The sequence below is a fragment of the Pelophylax lessonae genome, assembly GCF_965119305.1.
Source record: "Pelophylax lessonae genome assembly, chromosome: 11".
NCBI lineage: Eukaryota > Metazoa > Chordata > Amphibia > Anura > Ranidae > Pelophylax > Pelophylax lessonae.
Window position 1 is genome coordinate 120,410,965 of NC_138778.1, and position 23,008 is coordinate 120,433,972.

General features: G+C 42.7%; 1 protein-coding gene across 2 annotated transcripts in view; it reads left to right on the plus strand.

Moving 5' to 3' along the window:
* ZNF385C (zinc finger protein 385C) overlaps positions 1–23,008 on the plus strand; it is a 330,357-nt gene that overhangs the window by 271,279 nt on the left and 36,070 nt on the right. For both annotated transcript variants that reach the window (XM_082271505.1, XM_082271506.1), the window contains one exon: positions 13,704–13,857. In XM_082271505.1, the coding sequence (XP_082127631.1) occupies positions 13,704–13,857 (154 nt within the window). The remainder of the gene's footprint in view (positions 1–13,703; positions 13,858–23,008) is intronic.

A 23,008-nucleotide genomic window follows, 5' to 3' on the forward strand; every position in this document is an offset into this window, starting at 1 on the left:
GGGAAAAAAAGGACGTCAAATTCGTTTAGGTACAGCGTCGCACGACTGCGTAAAGTCACACAGTGCCAAATCACAAAATAGGCCCTGGTCAGGAAGGGGGTAAAATCTTCCGGGGCTTAAGTGGTTAATAATGGCCTGTCATAAAAAAGGTACTGTCCTGAATGGATTGTGGATCTTTGCTAGGGATTTGGAAGTAGTTGTGGTGTGCACATTTAAGCATGTTTATGTTGGTGGGTACTTGTGGGTTACATAGTTACATAGTTAGTGAGGTTGAAAAAAGACATCAGTCCATCCAGTTCAACCTATGATGTGTGTGTGTGTTTGCTGTTAACTGTACATTGTATACCCCTGTATGTTGTGGTCTTTAAGGTGCCCATCTAATAGTTTTTTGAAACTATCGATGCTCCCTGCTGATACGACTGCTTGTGGAAGAGAATTCCACATCCTTACCGCTCTTACAGTGAAGAACCCCTTACCTATTTTAAGGTTAAACTGCCTTTCCTCTAGTGTTAGTGAGTGGCCACGTGTCTTATTGTATTCCCTTTCTCTGAATAGTTTGTTCCTTTATGCTAGGGTCATCACCAGTACAGTATTTGTACATTGATATCATATCCCCCCTCAATCGTCTCTTCTCCAGAGAGAATAAGTTCAGTGCTTGTAGTCTTTCCTCATAGCTGATGTCCTCCGTTCCCCTAATTATTGGGTTGAAGGACAAACTAAGTTTCCCTATGTTTCAGAATCTCCAACGATGAGATTTCCATGCACTTTGTGTCACCATCCCAATCCACAAGGCCATAGTGAACTGACATGATTCCTGTATTTGTTTAGGGTGAATAATGTTGAATCCATCAGGGTAACGTTATGCCATCATTTAGCTATGTAAGTTCTATGGCACTTGATGGGAATTCTTAAAGAGGGATGCAATGCCGGATAACCTCACAGGTAGTAGAAGCCAAGGTTTAATTCATTAGTCCAACCAATAACCTTAATACTAGTCTCAAGTGCTAATGGATCATTGATCCATGGTTTAAACAAATTGAATTTTTGTCATGCAATAAAAAGCACCACACAATAATATTCTTGATGGTGGTACATCTTGTACGTGTTGTCTTGGTCATAGCTTGGAAAATATTAGTCTGGGTCTATAACCATACCTAAAGATACAAGATCAAGTATGTTCATTTTTATAAACCTTATATTATACTTTTTACTTGTACTTGGAACATTGGAAGGTCATATTCCGAGATGTTTTTTATGTCACGGCTAAAAAGGGGTTAAATGAGACATGCTGCAGAGGACAGGACAGCCAGTCTGCTCTTGCTGTACTGCATTGTCAGTCTTTGCTCAGCAGAGGTTTTCCCCCTCCTGTCTCTCATTGTGGCTGAGTCTTATCAGCATCTTGCAGGCTTGCCATCAGTATGCACCTCATTATGCCTACAATAATGTCCTCTGAATGCAAATAGATCAGCAGCCGGCAAGGAGCCCCCATGCAGAGGACTGGATGTACGAAGCACCATCACCCTCCTCTGTGTGTTTATTTTCTGCTGTAGTAAGGAATGTTACAACATCGCTGTGTCTTGCACGGTGCTCCCCCATCTTATCTTGGGAAAGCGTATTTGTTACAGCACCTGTCTGACAACCATTCTTACTTCCAGGATAGGGTGACCTGGCCATGGTGAGATTAGAAAAATCCATGACCAGTTTGTGGCAAGAAACCAAATCTGATTTTGTCTGCCCACTTTAATATTTCTGGAAGCATTTGTATCCTACATTTATACTGTGCTTTGGAAAAAAAGAGTTGTAGTCCTTGGCAACACTTTAGATATTAGCATGCTTTCTCTATACAGGGAAATGGCTTTTAGAAGCTATCTGGTTGCTTTGGGTAGCAAAAAAACAAATTATGGATGAGTTACAATATATCAGTGGAGGGGGGAACCCCCTGTGAAGGTCCTGGGCAGCCTGATTACTCAACTGGATATCAAATGCTGTAGGAGTAAGTCCAAAGGCTATAATGGTCTTCATTGGGATGTAGAAGGAAAACAAGGCGCCTCTAAGTGGAGTATTGACCATTTGTTAAAACGCAGAGGGATTGAAAACACTTACAGGATACTCCATATATATGAAACAAGACACAAAAAGATTCCAAGCTCTCCTTACCGACCAGTCTATGACCAACCAAATTGACCTGTCTAACAGTATGCGTTAAAAACAGGGGTTTAGTTGCACACATCTGCAGATACATGCATAAGCAACAGACCCCCGACAAGGCACCCCATTCTCTGTGGTCCTAACTCTAAATTCTGTGAGTCTCCAACAATGGAAGCACATGCATTTAAATGAACAGGTGTAGGACAGATATACCTGAAGGGAGCCCACCCCTTCTTAAAGGCACACGGGCACACTGAACACCCAGCCTATAGCACAATGGCAGCAAAGGTGTCAGTGCGTTCCCTTGCAAATATAATGCATAGCACAAACAAATGGCTACTGCCCACCCCTGTAACTGGTGACCATTATAGATAGAGGAAAATATGGGCGCTTCCGTGGGACGGAGTCCTAGGACCAAACGGTGGTTATAGTCAGTGTGCACTCGGGCCACACTTAAGAGAAGAAACAAATATGTGGGATGTAGAAGGAAAACAAGGCGCCTCTAAGGAGCTGAGCATGCTCCGAAACGCATTACCGCCCACTATCAGCACCTGACTTTGGCTGTGTGCATTCCAGCATTGGCCCGGAAGCACCGGCCGCACTGCTCTTCCCTGCACGCACACATGCCAGCATTGCACAGAGCACCGGACAGCTGCGAGTCAGCTCCCCTTCCTCATTCCATCCACACAGGCGATTCTGGAAGTTGATTACAAGCACCCTCAAGGTTTTATATACATGGAACAAACACATTCTTACTGCCCACACCTGTAACTGGTCTCTGCAGTAAGGAGCATTGGAAGGGCAATGCATGTAACAAGACACAAAAAGATTCCAAGCTCTCCTTAACGACCTGTCTTTGACCAACCAAATTGACCTAACAGTATGCGTTAAAAACAGGGGTTTAGTTGCACACATCTGCAAATACATGCGTAAGCCACAGAGCCCCGACAAGGCACCACATTTTCTGTGGTCCTAACTCAAAATTCTGTTAGTCTCCAACAATGGAAGCATGTATACCCCTGTTCCTTTAAGAAGGGATGAGCTCCCTTCAGGTATATCTGCCCTATACCTGTCCATTTAAATGCATGTGCTTCCATTGTTGGAGACTCACAGAATTTAGAGTTAGGACCACAGAAAATGGGGTGCCTTGTCGGGGCTCTGTGGCTTATGCATGTATTTGCAAATGTGTGCAACTAAACCCCTGTTTATAACGCATACTGTTAGACAGGTCAATTTGGTTGGTCGCAGACTGGTCGGTAAGGAGCGCTTGGAATCTTTTTGTGTCTTGTTACATGCGTTGCTCTTCCAATGCTCCTTGCTGCAGAGACCAGTTACAGGTGTGGGCAGTAACCATTTGTTTGTTCCATGTATATAAAACCTTGAGGGTGCTTGTAATCAACTTCCAGCATTGCATTGCCTGTGTGGATGGAATGAGGAAGGGTAGCCGACTCGCAGCTGTCCGGTGTCCTATGCAATGCTGGCGCGTGTGCATACAGGGAGGAGCAGCGTGGCTGGTGCTTCTGGGAGGGGACCACGCTGGAATGCACACAGCCAAAGTCAGGTGGTGGTGGGCGGTAACGCGCTTTGGAGCATGCGTGGCTCCTTAGAGGCGCCTTGCTTTCCTTCTACATCCCACAGAGCTGCTTCTTCTCTTAAGTGCGGCCCGAGTGCACACTGACTATAACCACCGTTCGGTCCTAGGGCTCCGTCCCACGGAAGCGCCCATATTCTCCTCTATCTATAATGGTCTTCATTGCCTGATGCAGCAAGACATAAGGTGTGACAATGTGTGTTACCCGAATGTAGTTTTTTCTATGATATTTTTACAGACTTGTGTTTATCTATTAAAAATAAATATTTCTGGACTAACCACTAGATGGAACTTTTTCTGGATCAGTGTAGTTCATGTAAGTTATCAGCTACATTAGAAATGCCTTGTTTTCTTGCAGACTCGCACTGTGAGAAAGAGCAGTAAAGTATAACTACTTTGTGGCACTGCGAAGCAGGAGGCAGAGCCTGGAGTATATAATGGACAAGTATGGCTGCCTGCATGTACAAAATATTTATATAACCAAGGACAAATCATTAGTAAGACCTCATCTGGATGATGCAGTTCAGTTTTGGGCACCAGTTCTTAAAAAGGATATCGGGGAACTGGAGAAAGTGCAGAGAAGGGCATCCAAACTGATAAGAGGCATGGAGGAGCTCAGCTATGAGGAAAGATTAGAGGAACTGAATTTATTCTATCTTGAGAAGAGGAGATTAAGGGGGGATATGATCAACATGTATAAATACATAAGGGGTCCATATAGTGAACTTGGTGTTGAGTTGTTCACTTTAAGGTCAGTACAGAGGACAAAGGGGCACTCTTTACGTCTAAAGGAAAACAGATTTTGTCTCCAAATAAGGAAAGGTTTCTTTACAGTAAGAGCTGTGAAAATGTGGAATAGACTCCCTCCAGAGGTGGTTCTGGCTAGCTCACTAGATTGCTATAAAAAAGTCCTGGATTCTTTCCTAGGTGTACTAAATATAAGTGGGTACTGATATTTATAGGTAAAGTTGATCCAGGGAATATCTGATTGCCACTTGGGGGATCAGGAAGTTTTTTTTCCCCTGCTGTAACAAATTGGATCATGCTTTGCTGCGTTTTTTTTCGCCTTCAACTGCGGGTATAGGATTGTGTATACAGTATGGGATTGTATGGTTGGGTTTTCCTTACTGTTTTTTGTTTTTTATTGGTTGAGCCAGATGGACTTGTGTCTTTTTTCAACCTGACTAACTATGTAACTATATAACTATGTAAGGAGTTTTTAGAACATTAAAGTCATTGTAAACCCTCACCTTCTAGAACAACGCATTCAGTTTAAGCGTCCATGCACACTGGCTTCAAAAAAAAAAAAAAAATGCCAGTTGCATTGGCAGAAAAAAAACTCTCATTTTGAGTGTTTTTTGTACTAGCATTTAGGCGCATCTGGCGTTTTATTCTGCCAGATAACTGCTCTTAACACAAAACAGACGTTTTTTTTCTGCTATTAAACCCTGAGCTTAAAGTGTCACTAAATTCACAATAGTAAAATCAGCCTGTATATGCAATAAAGCATGTTTGTTATTAGGGATGCACCAATACCAATATCAGTGCCGATAGTGAGTATTTTTACAAGTATTCATACTCATGAAAATGCTCCCGATATCGAAACAATACCTTGCATAAAAAAAGCATAAAAAATGAATGGACGAAAATCGCACTGCAAAGAATCACATGCAATTTAAACAGGAATGCAGTGCAATTCTTGTGGGAATCGAATGCGATTCTCCCCACCGCTATTCAGCGTGTGAACCCAGTAAAGAAAGCTAGGCGCCAAGTAGTGCTGCAATAGGCAGTTTATTAACCGCTTCCATACAGAGCAGTTAGACCCCCTTCCTGCCCAAACCAATTTTCAGCTTTCAGCACTCTCACACTTTGAATGACAATTGCTCAGTCATGCTACACTGTAACCAAACAAAATTTTTATCATTTTTTTCACACAAATAGAGCTTTCTTTTGGTGGTATTTGATCACAACTGGGGTTTTTTTTTTCCGTGATATAAGCAAAAAAAGAGCAAAAATTTTGCAAAAAAAACACTTTTTTTAGTTTCTATTATAAAATTTTGCAAAAAATTAATTTTTCTTCATACATTTGGGCCAAAATTTATACTGCTACATATCTCTGGTAAAATTAACCCAAATTAGTGTATATTATTTAGTCTGTGTGAAAGTTATTGAGTCTAGAAGCTATGGTACCAATTACTGAAAATTGATCACACCAGATGTACTGATGGCCTTTCCTGAGGCCCTGAAATGTCAGGACAGTACAAATACCCCCCAAATGACCCTTTTTTGTAAAGTAGACAGTCCAAGGTATTTAGTAAGAGGCATGGTGAGTTTTTTGAAGTTATAATTTTTTCCCACAATTCTTGGGAAAATGAAGAAAACATTTTTTTTTCTTTTTTTTTCCCAAAACGTTGTCAATTTATAAGCTATTTCTAACACATAGCATGTACACAGCAAAAATGATACCCCAAAATTCATTCTGCTACTCCTTCTGAGTATGGTGATACCACATGTGTGAGACTTTTACACAGCCTGGCCACAAAAAGAGACTCCACGTCCAAGTAGCACCATAAGGCGTTTTAGGAGCATAAATACACATAAAACTTTCTTACTACCTATCACGCTTTTCAAGGCCCTAGAGCACCAATACAATGGAAAAGTCCACAAAATGACCCCATTTTGGAAAGCAAACACTCCAACGTATATTCTATGAGGCATTATGGGTCCTTTGAACATGTCATTTTTTTTCCACAAGTTTTTGGAAAATGTGGGAAAAAAATAAAAACTTTTTTTTTTACACAAAGTTGTAAATTTATAGAATATTCCTAACACATAGCATGTACATAGCAAAAATGACACCCCAAAATACATTCTGCCACTCCTCCTGAGTATGGCAATACCACATGTGTGAGACTTTTTCACAGCCTAGCCATATACAGGGGCCTAACATCCAAGGAGCATCATCATGCATCCTAGCCACTTGCCTAGGCCTATTTTTGACATTTGGTGTTTACAAGCTAAAATCAGTTGTTTTTGCTAGAAAACTACTTAGAACCCCAAAACATTATATATTTTTTTTTAGCAGAGACCCTAGAGAATAAAATGGAGATTATTGCAATATTTTTTATCACACACCGTATTTGCGCAGCGGTCTTCCAAACGCAATTTTTTGGGAAAAAAATCACTTTTTTTAATTAAAAAATAAGAAAACAGTAAAGTTAGCCCAATTGTTTTCCATAATGTGAAAGATAATGTTACGCCGAGTAAATAGATACCCAACATGTCATGCTTCAAAATTGCGCACGCTCACAGAATGGTGACAAACTTTGGTACTTAAAAATCCCCATAGGCGACATTTTAAAAATTTCTACAGGTTGCTATCTTAGAGTTACAGAGGAGGTCTAGGGCTCAAATTATTGCTCTTGCTCTAACGATCGCGACGATACCTCACATGTGTAGTTTGAACACTGTTTACATATGTGGGCGGGGTTTCCGTATGCGTTCGCTTCTGCGCGCGAGCTCGCGGGGACAGGGCGCTTTAATTTTTTTTTTTTTTTTTTTTTTTACTATTTATTTTATTTATTATTTTTTATTTTTACACTGTTTTTTTAAAAAAAAAAAAATGATCATTTTTATTTCTATTACAAGAAATGTAAACATTACTTGTAATAGAAAAAGGCACGACAGGACCTCTTTTTTGTGAGATCTGGGGTCAAAAAGTCCTCAGACCTCACAAGTACACTAAAAGATAGAAAAAATAAAAAAAAAAAATAAAAAAAAAATTAAATAAAATGAAAAAAAAAAAAAGGGACCTTTAAACTGGTTGCTAGGCAATGACGTTTGCCGTAGCTCCGGTCCTCCAAGACCATAGAGTCAAGTGAGGGCAAGCTTGCCCTCACTCGACATCCTGTCTGTGAGGATCTGGGACCGGATCGTTTTCCCCGCTGCCGGCGGGTCCGGTAAACGGGGAAAAGGACCAGAATATAGCGGGGGGGGGGGGGCACCTCTTCCGCCACCCCGGAAGGGTGATCCCGCGGCGAATCCGCCGCTGGGACCACCCTTATCGGAAAGCCAACCGTCCACCGTTTAAAAAAATACCAGGGTTATGGCAGCTATCTGCTGCCATAACACCGGTATTTAGGTTTAAACGGAGGACGTATATAAACCTTTTTGGACTTGGACATGGTGGCTGTATGAAGGGTGACAGGTACTCGGGTACTTTGCTGGGCAGGTGACAGGTACTCTGGTACTGATGAGCAAGTGGCAGGTACTTGAGTACTCCGATAGGCAGGTGACAGGTACTCGGGTACTCTTATGGGCAGGTGACAGGCAGGTGATAGGTACTGATGAGTAGTACTGATACTGATAGGTGATACTGATACTGTACTGATGATGGGTACGGATGATCAGTACTGATACTAATAGGTGATAGGTACTGATGGGTACTGATGAGTAGTGATGGGTAATGATGAGCAGGTGGCAAGTACTCGGGTACTTCAGGTGTCAGGTACTCTGATGAGCAGGTGGAAGGTACTCGGGTACTCTGTTGGGTAGGTGACAGGTACTTGGGTACTCTGATGGGTAGGTGACAGGTACTCGGGTACTCCGATGACGGGTACTCAAAGTACCAGAGTACCTGTCGTCAGAGTACCCGAGTACCTGTCATCAGAGTACCCGAGTACCTGTCATCAGAGTACCCGAGTACCTGTCATCAGAGTATCCGAGTACCCGTCATCAGCGTACCCGAGTACCTGTCATCAGAGTACCCGAGTACCTGTCATCAGAGTACCCGAGTACCCATCATCAGAGTACCCGAGTACCTGTCACCAGCCCATCAGAGTACCTGTCATCAGAGTACCCGAGTACCTGTCACCAGCCCATCAGAGTACCTGTCATCAGAGTACCCGAGTACCTGTCATCAGAGTACTCGAGTACCTGTCATCAGAGTACCCGAGTACCTGTCATCAGCCCATCAGAGTACCCGAGTACCTGTCATCAGAGTACCCGAGTACCTGTCATCAGCCCATCAGAGTACCCGAGTACCTGTCATCAGAGTACCTGATGGGCGGGTGACAGGTACTCGGGTACTTTGATGGGCTAGTGACAGGTGCTCTTTATTGGGGGGGGACAATCAGTGTGTTTGGGGTGCACTGTAGTTGGTAACTAGCTGTTACCACAATCTCCTCCTCACACAGGATCAGTGTGTGAGGAGGAGAACACGGTGACAGCTAGTTACCGTGTTCTCTGATGACATTTGTGACCGGCTGTGATTGGACACAGCCGGTCACGTGGTAAAGAGCCAATTTCATTGGCTCTTTACCTAGATCGGGGATCGACTCTGTCCGAGGGACGAGCCTCGTCCCCGATCGCCGCGCTGCGCGCCCCCGGGGGCGCGCATTAAGGAAGGAACGAGCGGCTCGCGCTGGAGCCGCTCATGTGATCGGCTGTGATTGACACAGCCGATCACGTGGTAAACAGCCAATTTCATTGGCTGTTTACCTTGATCGGGGTTGGGCTCAGTCCGAGGGACGAGCCTCACCCCCGATCGCCGCGCTGCGCGCCCCCGGGGGCGCGCAGTAGCGGGGAGATCCGGGCGCCGTCATATGACGTCCGCCAGGATCGAGAAAGGATTTGTGCCGACGTCATTTGACATGACGCGGTACGGAAGGGGTTAACATGTCATAACAACTCGCAAAGTAAATATCTAGCCAAATCCATACCTGCAGTGTCCCCGTCCTGTCGCTAGATAGCAACCCACAGTCGCTGGAGGCGCTCCCAAGCTGACATCCCTTCCACCATATTACCACAGGAGTCCCAGAACTTCTCCTCCAGCCCTGTGAGCACCTCCAGCCGCCATTGTTTGCTATCAGCGGTGGGATGGGGAACACTGCAGATATGGATTTGACTAGATATTTAATTTGTGACATTACATTTTAATAAACTGCCTATTCCAGCACTACATTACTGGATTCACACACACAGCAGCAGTAGGGGAAATTGCATGTGATTCAGACAGAAATCGCACTGCATTCCTGTTCAAATTGCATGAGAATTTTTGCAGTGCGGCTTGCACCCATTCATTTTGTATGGACACAAATCGCACGCAAGGTATCGGAACTCAGTATCAGCGAGTACATGACTGAAAGCATCCTAATTGTTATACTAACTGTGAAACCCCAGGGGTTAATCCTCCCCATTATGTAAAAATGCTGTTTGATCCTGTCTTCTCTGATCCTCCCCCTTATTCCACTGTCCCCAACCCATCTTCTGATAAGACAGAACCTTTGGAGTCACTCTGCAGATGCTCAGTTTGGTGTGTATTGCAAGAGAGTTGAGGTTTTTGTTTTCTTGGGAGGGTGCATGTGATCAGCACAGGGCCAACCAGCACTGTCCAGATACAGGGTCAGGGGTCCTGCATCCTCATAGGACAGTCAGAGGAGTATTGAAAAAATCTCCTTACAAGCTTTAACCAGACACTGATAGAAGTCACAAGACTGCTATATACTGCTGATGAGAAAAGGTATTTAGCAGTTTATATTTACTAAAATAATTGCATTTCCATGTTCTGTGTGCTGTGGGAGATCAGATATAGTAAAAGCAGGCTCCTGGGTTTAGGAACACTTTAAACATGCTTATAAATGTCCTAATGGCACAGAACAACATTGAGCTGCTTCTACAGTCAAAACACAAAACTCCTGTAGAAGCAACGTTTTTTTTAAGCCAGTGTGTGTGGCCCCTAAAATTTGTGTATAGATTTAGGAAACATTATAAATACCTTTTTGTTCCCTTTTTTAAAAATGATCACGTAACCGCTGTTCTCAGCTGCATAAGAGCTGGGGGAGAAGAAACCACATAACAGTTATCTTCCCATTGAAAGGCTGTGCAGGGTGGGGGTGTCAGCAGAAGACTGATCATTGGAGGAGAGCAGACTGAGTTCCCAGCACAGCTAGAGAACTGACCACAGTGTGCTCTCATGACTAGTGTAGTCAATTTGTAATAGGAAAGCAGAGGGACTGGCAGGAACAGCAGGGATTTCACACAAAGGGAGCAATACAAACAAAACAGGATACCTTTTCATACATGTACATGGAATGGCAGGCGCATATCAGGAATATGAAATTTGGGGTTTACATATTCTTTAATGGGTCTTTTTATTGATAAACACGTAACCTCTGTTCTCAGCTGAATACAAGCTGGGGGAAGAGAAACCACATAACACTTATCTTCCCATTAACCACTTCAGCCCCGGAAGGTTTTACCCCCTTAACCACTTAAGCCCCAGAAGATTTTACCCCCTTCCTGACCAGGGGGTATTTTGCGATTCGGCACTGCGTGATTTTAACGGACAATTGCGCGGTCGTGCGACGCTGTACCTAAACGAATTTGACGTCCTTTTTTTCCCACAAACAGAGCTTTCTTTTGGTGGTATTTGATCACCTGTGCAATTTTTTGATCATGCGCTATAAACAAAAAAAGAGAGTCAATTTTGCAAAAATAACAATATTTTTCACATTTTTTTATATGAAATTCCCCCCAAAAAAAATGTAAAAATCAAAATTTTTTAACATTTTCGGCCAATTTGTTTTATGCTACATATGTTTGGTAAAAAAAATCTTAAAAAGCGTATTTTGATTGGTTTGCGCAAAAGTTATCGCGTTTACTAACAAAGGGAAAGATTTTTGTCATGTTTGTTGTTTTTTTTTTAACGCGTAATGGTGGCGATCTGCGATATTTTTTGCGGTACTGCGACATTGCGGCGGACAGATCGGACCCTTGACTGACATTTTTGACACTTTTGGGGTTACCAGTGACATTACTGCAGTAATCAGTGCTTTACATATGCACTGTTACTGCAAAATTACACTGGTAGTGAAGGGGTTAACTTTATTTGAGAGGGAGGGGCTGTGTGTGTCCCTAGGGGCGTGCTTCTAACTGTGATTGGCTGTCTGTTGAGCTGTAGAAACCGTGATCAACGGTTCTACATAGTAGAACCGTGTGATCACAGTTTCTACACAGGGGAGAATGACAGGTGGCTTGTTTACACAAGCTGCCTGACTTTCTCCCTCTGCAGCGACGATCGCAGAGTGACCGGCGGACATCGGGTCCGCCGGTCACACACGCGCGGGGGTCTGTGACCATGCGGGGGCGCGCTCGCTCCCTAGACCCTCACAGGATAGCGACGTAGACCTACGTCACTTTGCCTGTGAGGGGCTGACTGCCGACGTAGATAGGCGTGCGGCAGTCGGCAAGTGGTTAATGACCAGGCCATTTTTTGCGATTCGGCACTGCGTTATTTTAACGGACATTTGTGCAGTCATGCGACGCCATACCCAAATACGATTGATGTCCTTTTTTCCCCCCACAAATAGAGTTTTATTTTGGTGATATTTGATCACCTCTTCGGTTTTTAGATTTTGCGCTATAAACAACTAAAAAAGAGCGACAATTTTGAAAAAAACGCCATACTTTCTGCTATAAAACATTTCCAATAAAAACATTTTAAAAATTAAATTTTGTTATCAGTTTAGGCCAATTTGTATTCTGCTACATAGTTTTGGTAAAAAAAGGAATCCCAAAAAGCGTATTTTAATTGGTTTGCGCAAAAGTTATAGCGTTTACAAACTACGGGATAGATTTTTGGAATTTTTATTTATTTATTTTTACTAGTAATGGTGGTGATCTGCGATTTTTAGCTGGACTGCGACATTGCAGTGGACAGATCGGACCCCTAACTGACATTTTTGACACTTTAGGGGGGACCAGTGACATTACTACAGTAATCAGTGCTAAAAATATGCACTGTTACTGTAATAATGACATTGGCAGGGAAGGGGTTAACCCAGGGGCGATCAAAGGGTTAAGTGTGAGCCTAGGGGAGTGTTTTCTAACTGTATAGGGGAAGGACTTGTGGAATTAACACAGAGACCTGTGATCCTAAATAGGAGGATCACGGGCTCTCTGTGTTCATTTCAGAGAGAACAACGGTCTGTGTTTACAACGGGAGACCATCGCTCTCTCTCCACTGGGAGCGATCGCGGGTGCCCGGTGGCAACCGTGGCCGCTGGCCCCATGAATTGGCTTCCCTGCTGCCTAATGGGGGCAGGCGCTCCTGCGAACCGCTGTACAGGTATGGCAGTTCGCGCAGCCAGTATATTTGCGGCAGGCAAGTGGTTAACTAAACAGGACACATTGAAGGTAAAAGGGTGTAAACAGATGTATACCTGCCCATAGACCTAACACAGGTCTGCTTTCAGGCTGGAGGTAAAACCCGAATGTACATAGATCTCAAAAACGTGACATCAGTTCTATTCTGCTCCAATTCGGCATGGGATCTGTTTATGGAACAAATGCCTCTCAACTAAAAGGACTTTAAAGTGTTACTAAACTCACAACAGTAAAATCAGTCTGTATATGCAGTAAAGCATGCTTGTTATACTCACTGTGGAACCTAAGGGGTTAATCCTCTGCATTGTGTAAAAAGGCTGTTTGATCCTGTATGCACAGTTCTTCCTCTTCTTCCACTGACTCCAGAACATCGCAAAAAATGGCCTGGTCATTAAGGGGGCAAAAAAAACGAAAAAAGACGAATCCTTTTTTTTTGTTGGACCTAGATGAAGATAGTCAGAAGTAAACAGACGTATGTTTGCCTGCCCATAGACTATCACTGAGCTTCTGTTCAGATCCACCTGAAAAATAAAAGGATCTGATCAGAACGCTCGTCTGAATGGGCCCTTCTATGAAATCCCACCGAATCCAGGAACTTGTGTTTATAAGCTTTTTCTCAAAACTGTTTCAATGATTTCCAACAGAATATAAATCATGTATGTAGATGTAACCAGATGTTAGATTGTTATACTGTATATATGCTATTGTTGCAGATTTGACCCTCTCTGAACAAAGTATGTGTGCTTAGGGTTTTTAGATGTTTATCCTCCTTATGTCCCTGTGATCTTGTGTCTTACAGAACCAGGCTGAAGCTCATTACAAGGGCCACAAGCATGCACGGAAGCTCAGAGCTTTGGAGAGCGCACGGCACAAACAGAAGCACAATGGAAGTAGAGAAAGAGCATCAGCGCCCCCAGTGGACACCAAAAGAAGCACAGACTCTCAGAGTGAAAGTAAGATCCTTTCAGGGCATCACCTTCCATAAACTATTATTATTATTATTTGAAAAAAATATATATAATAATAGCATGAAATGCCAAGCTGCAGTTTCCAAAGCAAGCAAAGTCCTTTCTTGTATTAACAGAGGCATGGACTCCAGAGAGAGAGATATCATTTTGCCCTGTACAAATCAGTAGTAAGACCTCATCTGGAATATGCAGTTCAGTTTGGGGCACCAGTTCTTAAAAATCGGGGAACTGGAGAAAGTGCAGAGAAGGGCAACCAAACTAATAAGAGACATGGAGGAGCTCAGCTATGAGGATAGATTAGAGGAACTGAATTTATTCTCTCTTGATATGATCAACATAGTGAACTTGGTGTTGAGTTGTTCACTTTAAGGTCAACACAGAGGACAAGGGGGCACTCTTTACGTCTAGAGGAAAACAGATTTTCTCTCCAAATACGGAAAGGTTTCTTCACCGTAAGAGCTGTGAAAATGTGGAATAATGTGGAATAGACTCCCTCCAGAGGTGGTTCTGGCTAGCTCACTAGATTGCTTTAAAAAAGGCCTGGATTCTTTCCTGGGTGTACCTAATATGCAGTAAGTGGGTACTACATTTTTTTTTAGGTAAAGTTGATCCAGGGAATATCCGATTGCCTCTTGGGGGATCAGGAAGGAATTTTTTTTTTTATCCCGCTGTAGCAAATTGGATCATACTTTGCTGGGGTTTTTTCGCCTTCCTCTGGATCAACTGCGGGTATAGGATTGTGTATATGGGATTGTATGGTTGGGTTTTTAATACTTTTTTTTTTTCTTGTTGGTTGAACCAGATGGACTTGTGTCTTTTACACCAAGTTGCGCAAATTAAATTAGAGCTGATACATGTGTAAAACAAAATCTGATACCGATATATCATGACCAAGCAAAATATAGATATGTGCAAAATTCACATGTAAGCAAAATCAAAACAGTGAAAAAATAAAGTAAAACACACTGTGAACATATACATAAAGTCCCACAATGTGCTCAGAGCGATCTCACTGCCTAACAATGAGCAGAGAATCGCTATGAAAGTATACTCTGAATCCTACTGTATTCCAAGTGTTCCTGCTAATAGCATGTAATCCTGGATGTGATCCTTTCAATCATTCAATCATTAAAATCCCATATAGGCTCTCAAGGTGTGGTTACCATGAATCAAACTCCAGTCACCTTGTTAAACCATCACCAACGTGCACAACAACTCCCATTAGATGGTTCCTTACCAGAAATAGTAGCCCCTCATTCACGTGATGTGGGCAAAAGCGTTTTGGGATAGTCGTATCAGTAGTCCTCTCAGGGTTTAAAATGCACTCAGAGGGTCCTCTTGTACACGATTCCCAAAGGGTTATATGGAAAAGAGATAATTCTCTACTCGTGTGATACCGTTTTAAAGTAAGATATTTTATTAAAATAATCCTTCTCCCATTACACTTACACTAATAAAAAATAAACAGCACATTGGTGTAGACACAATAGGAAATGGAGCGCCCCCAGTGGTCCTTACCACCTCCATGCTGGTTAACAGATCACAGACGCCGCCCTCCACTCCTTCCAAGAACACTTCTGGTTTGCCGTATAGCCACACCCGATGTGTTTCGTCACTTCCGACTTCGTCACTGGGGGTTATTATTATTATTTAGCGCCAACAGTTTGCTTATCCCTTTACAATATAAAGGGGGACAGTACAATTACAATACATTTAAATATAACTGCCTCCTGGGTAGCATTGTTGGTATTCTTCCTTAGTATAGGCCTATATTGATGACTGAGTTACTGCTTTTCACAAAGGACAAAATTGGGTACACCGATAAAAAAAATGCATTCATTTTATTTTGAACAAGTACAAATTCACCACATCCAATCACAGTTAGAATCACGCCCCTAGGGACACACTTAACCCCTCCCTCTCAAAAAAGTTAACCCCTTCACTGCCAGTGTCATTTTTTACAGTAACAGTGCATATGTATAGCTCTGATTACTGTAGTAATGTCACTGGTAACCCCAAAAGTGTCAAAAATGTCAGTCAAGGGTCTGATCTGCCCGCTGAATGTCGCAGCCCCGCAAAAAAAATCGTAGATCGCCGCCATTACTCGTTAAAAAAAAAAACAACAAATTACAAAAATCTTTCCCTTAGTTAGTAAACGCGATAACTTTTGCACAAACCAATCAAAATACACTTTTTGCAATTTTTTTTACCAAACATATGTAGCAGAAAACAAATTGGCCTAAAATGTTAAAAAATTTAGATTTTTGCATTTTTTTTTTGAGGAATTTCATATAAAAAAAATGTGAAAAATATTGTTATTTTTGCAAAATTGTCGCTCTTTTTTTGTTTATAGTGCATGATCAAAAAATCGCACAGGTGATCAAATACCACCAAAAGAAAGCTCTGTTTGTGGGAAAAAAAGGACGTCAAATTCGTTTAGGTACAGCGTCGCACGACCGCGCAATTGTCCGTTAAAGTCACGCAGTGCCGAATCGCAAAATAGGCCCTGGTCAGGAAGGGGGTAAAATCTTCCGGGGCTTAAGTGGTTAAGTGGTTTAGTTGTTAGACATTCAGTGGTTACATGTCATCTTACTACCTCCTACATACATGCAGCGTATCGTATTGCACCAAATGTCCCTTTAATTCCACCTCCTTAGCTTTCTACCCCTCTCAACTCTAAGACCTCTTTCCTTGTCAAATTTGTTTATTGATTTGAATAAAATAAAGGAGAAAAATCTGAATTTTACATGGATTGTGGTATATATTCAAAGGGTAACAAACTAATTACTTCTCTTGGAAAGAGACAAATAAAAAATCAAATGCAATATGGCACTATATAAGCCTAAGACCTCTTCCACCACCTGAACACTAAATAACAGCCAGAAGGAGGGTGTTCACATGCAATGGGCACAATGCTCCACGCCGCAGCCGCTTCAAATTTAATGCAAAATGCGCAGTTGACAGTCAGCACTGTATGTCAAACTCTCCCTTAAAAGTTAGTGGGACCCACCACAATCACGAGCCAAATGCTTGGCTCATGGTAGCTGTGCCATTAGCCTCATTATACACTGCTGTTTGTCGGATAAAAGAAAACAAACATCTTAACATTCTGAAAAGGGATCCACCACAGATCACTTTTCAGAGCTTTGGCTAGTTTAAATCTAGCTTATGTCCTGCCTGTGCCATTCATCTGGGAAAAAAAGATAATGGGCAATAAAGGCAGGGGAGCATGGCCCAAGGAGCTGCATTGACTGAGGCTTTTACATGTATACATGGTTAGGATACATACTAGGATTGGCTATGGCAAGCGACAGTTTCAGGCTCAAATGTTCATTGCTCACTGGATGAGTTTTTCCTACATTGGCATCCTGAGTGCCAGTGAGGCGCTACACCTCAGCCTGGAGAGGCACCACCAATACTTAAAGTGGATGTAAACCGTCACATATATCCTGTGAAGTGAACAGCCTCAGATGATACACAGAAATGAAACAAATCTCCCTACATACGTTTTATTTGTATATCTGCTGTCTTCAGCTTTCTACACTGTTCAGAAAGTGAACATCATGTTAGAATTTTTTCTACCTGTTCCAGCACTGGGTGGGGAGTCTTGGCATACACTTTCTGGCAGCTGATTGGAGGAAAGGTTTGCAACCCCCACCCCCTCCACATAGGCAAAGGAAGGAAGGAAGGAACATGCAGATCTGTGCTGTGAATAGACCAGCTCTCTGCTAATCTATGTTTAGGCACCCACCAAGACACAAATTTCCAGCTGCTTTTATCCCCTCTGTCAGAGAACTTGTCAGAAGTTATCATGCTGATAACAGAGGAACGAAGAAACAAAAATACACAGGACTTAGGGCTTTGGAAAGACATAAATAAAGACTACAAATATATGTGCCGACATCAAAATTTCAGGAACGGGGTTTACATCCACTTTAAGGCAATAAAGGCTCTTTCTTTGAAAGCTGAATGAGAGGGATGGGGCTTAGCACTGGAAAACTAAGTAGAGCTCCTGTGTACATCCTGGGCGTAGGGTCCAAGAACACTCCGCAGGAGCAATGTCAGATTGTTAAGAGATGACAGAAGAATAAAACAAGATTTTAAATGATTTGCAGCTTATTTACAAGAGGTGTGTTGAGTTGTGTTGATCTGCTTTGGTCAACGCTGGCTCAATGCAAAGACACTGGCAGTTCTTCTCTATCACGCCATACATGTACGTTGGTGTGCGTTGCATAAAAATGCAGCATGTCTGCCTACAGCCTACAAAAACATGTGCCAATGCACTGCAGCATTTCACATTCATTTTCTTTTCGGTGTTATGCATAGAGCTGAATGAATTGCCACTTAGTGATATTTAAAAAAAAAATCGTTTCAGATGTTTGATTGTTTATTTTTAGGGGGCAGCCATATGTCCCTGGCACTTATCTCTGGGGGAACAACCAAAGGAAACAAAGCAGACAGTTGTCCGTTTCGCTGAGATTGATTACTTACGCAGTATATGCGTCTTCTAATGGATGGTCGCTTGCATCTTTGGGCAGTTTTTATCGGAGTATTAAAGTGGATTGTTCTTTTCAGCTTGCTGTTCTTCTGGAGCCTGGAATATCTATCAAGCAGATTATTACTTCAGTTTAGTAATAAATCTGTTAACAGCGGAGGCAAACTGTATATAATAATGTTTGCGACCTGGTAATGGCACAGCTGTCACTTTTCCTACTTCTCTTCTTTAAAGGTTCCAGGTAATATGATTAGAGGCTAGGGATCCTAAAACCAGCTTTCAAAATGTTTAACTGTATACAAGCCATAGTTCACACAAAGCATTGCAGTCCACAACCAAAAAGAGCATACCTGTGGTAATAACCATTCTTTTCAGGGATTTTTTTTTTGCAATTAATCCTTAAGTTGCATTCGATTTTGAGATTTTTTTATTTTTTTATTTTTTTTTTAAGAATAAAGTACTAAAGATTTAAAGGAAATGTCCTCAACCAGACTGAAATGGTTACAGAAAAGCCAGCCTTTAGATATTACATAACCTGATTTTCCCTCTCTCCTTTAACCAGCCTAAAGAATCAAACTGAACAGTAATACAAGGAAGAGAATCCTCTTTGATGTCCGTCATGGATGTTAACATGTCCCATGTCGGAGGATAGAGATAAGCCTGGAGAAGCATTTGTTAATTGCTTTTGAACTTGGTGTTGAAGATAATTGCTTGATTGTCCCAGCAGGAAACTACTCCCTTTTGTCCCCACATGCACAGAAAAAGATGGGAGAAAATTACACAAATTTTAAATTTGAGCTAAAACAGGCCATGAATGTTACCTCTGAATAGGGCCGAGAGACGGGAAAGCCATGTTTACTGGCCTCTGGCTGCTATTCATAAATTGTATACGGTAAAGCCTCTAGTCTGCAGATGGATGTGAAGCAAGATGTTCCCTAACATGAATGGACATTGATTTTGGTCCTGACATAATAGAAAATATTACATTAAAGCCTAGTACACACGCAACGATTATCGGCCGACCGGTCGTCCGTCTTTTGTCCAGAGTGGTGTCTGTTGGTTGGAATGTGCTCTAGACTGCACACGAATTTTCCCACACGACAAAATTCTACTTCAGAAGTGATGTCATGTGTTGGATTGCTTTCTTTGTGTTCTTTCATCTCTGAGCATGCCCAGTCTTGCTCATAAGATTTTTCCCCGTCGAAATCTGTACTGACTGCATGAAAATCGGCCGTGTTTTGACGGCGGACAAAAATTTTATAGCCTGCACACCAGATTTTTTTTGGCCGAAAAGTCGGAGTCGGAAGCATCATACTAACAAGCCGAAAATCGGCAGATCGGTCGTCAGACAAAAATTCCCTGCCGATTTTCGACGCGTGTGTACGAGGCTTTAGTCCATCATGATAAAAACAATGAACACAAATCAGAAGGTCCCTGATTTTTTTTCCATTATTTAAGTTATTATTAGTTTCATTAACAATCATAGCCAGGCCCTACCCTGGGTCCCACTGAGTCCATTGGACCCAGGCAGCACTTAGAGAGGGGCAGCAAATTGGCTCACAATTTTTTTTTTTTTTTTACAGCAGTTTTGTGTGTCATCAGTTTGCAGCATGTTACAGGTTGCAATTTCCCATATCATACTGCCGCCCGTAGTGCAAACTGATGAGTATGAGGAGGCAGAGTGTCTCCTCCGGGGAACTTCCCTTACGTGATGGCGGTGTGTGTAATGACCTCAGACATCAGCACACTTCATCTCACGCAGGGCAGGCTGGATCTTCTAGGGCGGTGGGTGCGGCAGACACAGGAGTGACAGGAGGACTGAGGACAGACAGTGGGTGTTTGGTGAACCGGTCCAGTGATGAGTTATGGAAGAAGATAACAGTATACATAATATTTTTCTAAAGGTTATATTTATATAAAATAATGGATGTGGGAGCCTTTTGTTGGGCGTGATTTTTTCTTTTTTTTGGGGGGGGGGCAGCATTTTATTCTTGGACCCAAGCAGTACAATGTCTTGGGCCAGCCCTGTTAACAATACAAAATTATCCCACGTCCCACATGCTGCTTTCACACTTGCGCATCTGAGAATCCGACTTGTTAGACCTAAAGTCGCAAGATATGTGAAATGCCATGTATCTCTTTGAGAGCTGTTCGGATGAACAGTACTGAAGTCGCTGCATCTTCAGAAAAGGCTCCTGCACTACTTTGATCCGACTTTGACACGACTTCAATGCCAGAGAGTGTAAAAATCTTCTCAAAGTCACGTCAAAGTCGGACTCCTAGTGTGAAAGGAGCCTAACTACTATAACACACAGACATGACACCAAAGGGAAAGAACAGACAGACAGGGGAACAAATCCAAATGACCCTTTACACCATATATAATCCAACCTTCACTACTTATTGGAATTTTACTTTCCTACATATCCCTTACATTACTTATTGGGTTCACCCACTCTTCACCGCTGTCCCTTTTTCCTTTACCATCTCATAGTCCACTTCCTCATCTCGTCCTCCCCTCTAATTCTGTGACATTTTAAAGTCACTCCATGTATTAATTTGTGCTACTGTGCTTACAAAAAAAGGTTTCCCCCATCTCCCAACATGTTCAAGTGAGGAGCGTTAGAGCAGAAAAATCCGCAAACGCACATAAACACACATAAGTGGGCAGCGATGCTAAAAATGTTTAGGCACATTCATGCATTAATGCATTCTAATGGCCAGAATTAACTAATAGAACACCAGACATCCCAACCTGGAAAAACTAATTTCAGGAAGGTGGCAAACTAATTTCAAGGAGGTGGCACTCTGCCGCCCCCCTCCCCCCCCATTTTTAACACCACTAGACTAGAGGATGATCTAATTAAATGGAATCAGTATACAGAGGTTTACTTCTTCTTAGAGATATTAAAGGAACACTCTAACCACCATGACCACTTCAGTGATTTGAAATAATCATGATGGTAAGAGACAGAAACACTGCACATGCTGGGATACTTACAATTATGCTTTACTGCTGGCTGGTACTGCTTGTGGGTACTGCTGGTGGGTACAGCTGGCTTGTACTGCTGGTGGTTACTACTGGCTGGTACTGCTGGCGGGTACTGCTGGTGGTTACTGCTGGCTGGTACTGTTGGTGGGTACAGCTGGCTGGTATTGCTGTCTTGTACTGCTGGTGGGTACTGCTGGCTGGTACTGCTGGTTGTTACTGCTGTTGGGTACTGCTGACTGGTACTGTGTAATGTTCTGGTACCTTTGGGTACCCTAATTACTCTTTCATAAGTGTATGCGCCCCACCATTCTCTTTTGGTAAGGTGCGCATACACCTTTAAGACTGATGCTGTCATCACTGAGCGCCGGACTGGATGGCTATTTAGATCGCCGGCTCTCACTCACATGTGTTCGTTCAAACTCATTTGTGCCTTGATGCTAACCTGTCTTGAAGCTCTCATGCTTGCAAGCTTACCTCGCTGTCGGAACCACGCTGCGCTGATCCCTGTATCCCGCTACCGGATCATCCGCTCTTGCCGAACCTCTCCTCTGCTACATTGCTATTAGTGATAAGTACCCCACAGGGGAAACCTCTATAACCTTTATACTAAAGCTTACACTATCTAGCTCTGCATACTAAGGACTATTACTACATCTGCATTATCTAAGATTGCTAGCTCTTGAGCCTACTACCACCTGTTCTTGCACTGGGTTGATCTCTCTTGTATGTCCACCTGCTACTCTGTCATCTGCTACCATACATGATTGCTAAACCTATCTGCATCTCATCTGCTACTATCTTACTTTCAAGAACATTTCCTTTCAAGTGTCTGTCATCTACCATCTCTACCCAACCTGTCTCTTCAGCCTATCATCACTGTGTTACTATATACATAAGCCACTCTAGGAAACATCTTATTGAGTGTGTGTATTTACTTGCTGAATTGAGATCCTCCACACATGATGAGTCATTGAGAGTTGGGAATGGTGTCTCAGCGTTTCTCTACATGACTACTGAAGTGGAATATTTCTGCAGCTGAAAATCCACATCATACATAAAACGCAGGAGCGTTACATACTGCTAGTGGGTACTGCTGGCTGGTACTACTGGTGGGTACAGCTGGCTGGTACTGCTAGTGGGTACTGCTGACTGGTACTGCTGGTGGGTATTGCTGGCTGGTACACACATTTAATATCACTCCGCCTGTGACAGAACGGAGCTGGAAATTGAGCTGTTTCCCTGAAAATAAAACCTACCCTGAAAATAAGACCTACTGTTATTTTAGGGGAGGGCTGCAATATAAGCCCTACCCCGAACATAAGCCTTAGTTTAGTGTTTCTAAAATCCTAGAATCCACTTTATTAGTGTTTTATATAATAGTCTAGTGTGTGTTTCTGTATTCTAATAGTGTGAAATACCTTCAGTACAGAGCCACTCGGCGCTCAGCTGATTCCTCGCTCTGTTGTCCTTCTCCTCTCATAGCTGTCAGCGGGGGATCGCAGCCCCTCCCCTCTGCAGTGTTCAGAGCGGGTCACAGAAGCGCCGAGTATTAGATTAGAATTGTGTGAAATACCTTTGTTACAGCGCCGCTCGGTGCTTCCGTGACCCCCAGCTGTCAATGGGGAGAAGAGAAGGAAGAGCAGTGAGAA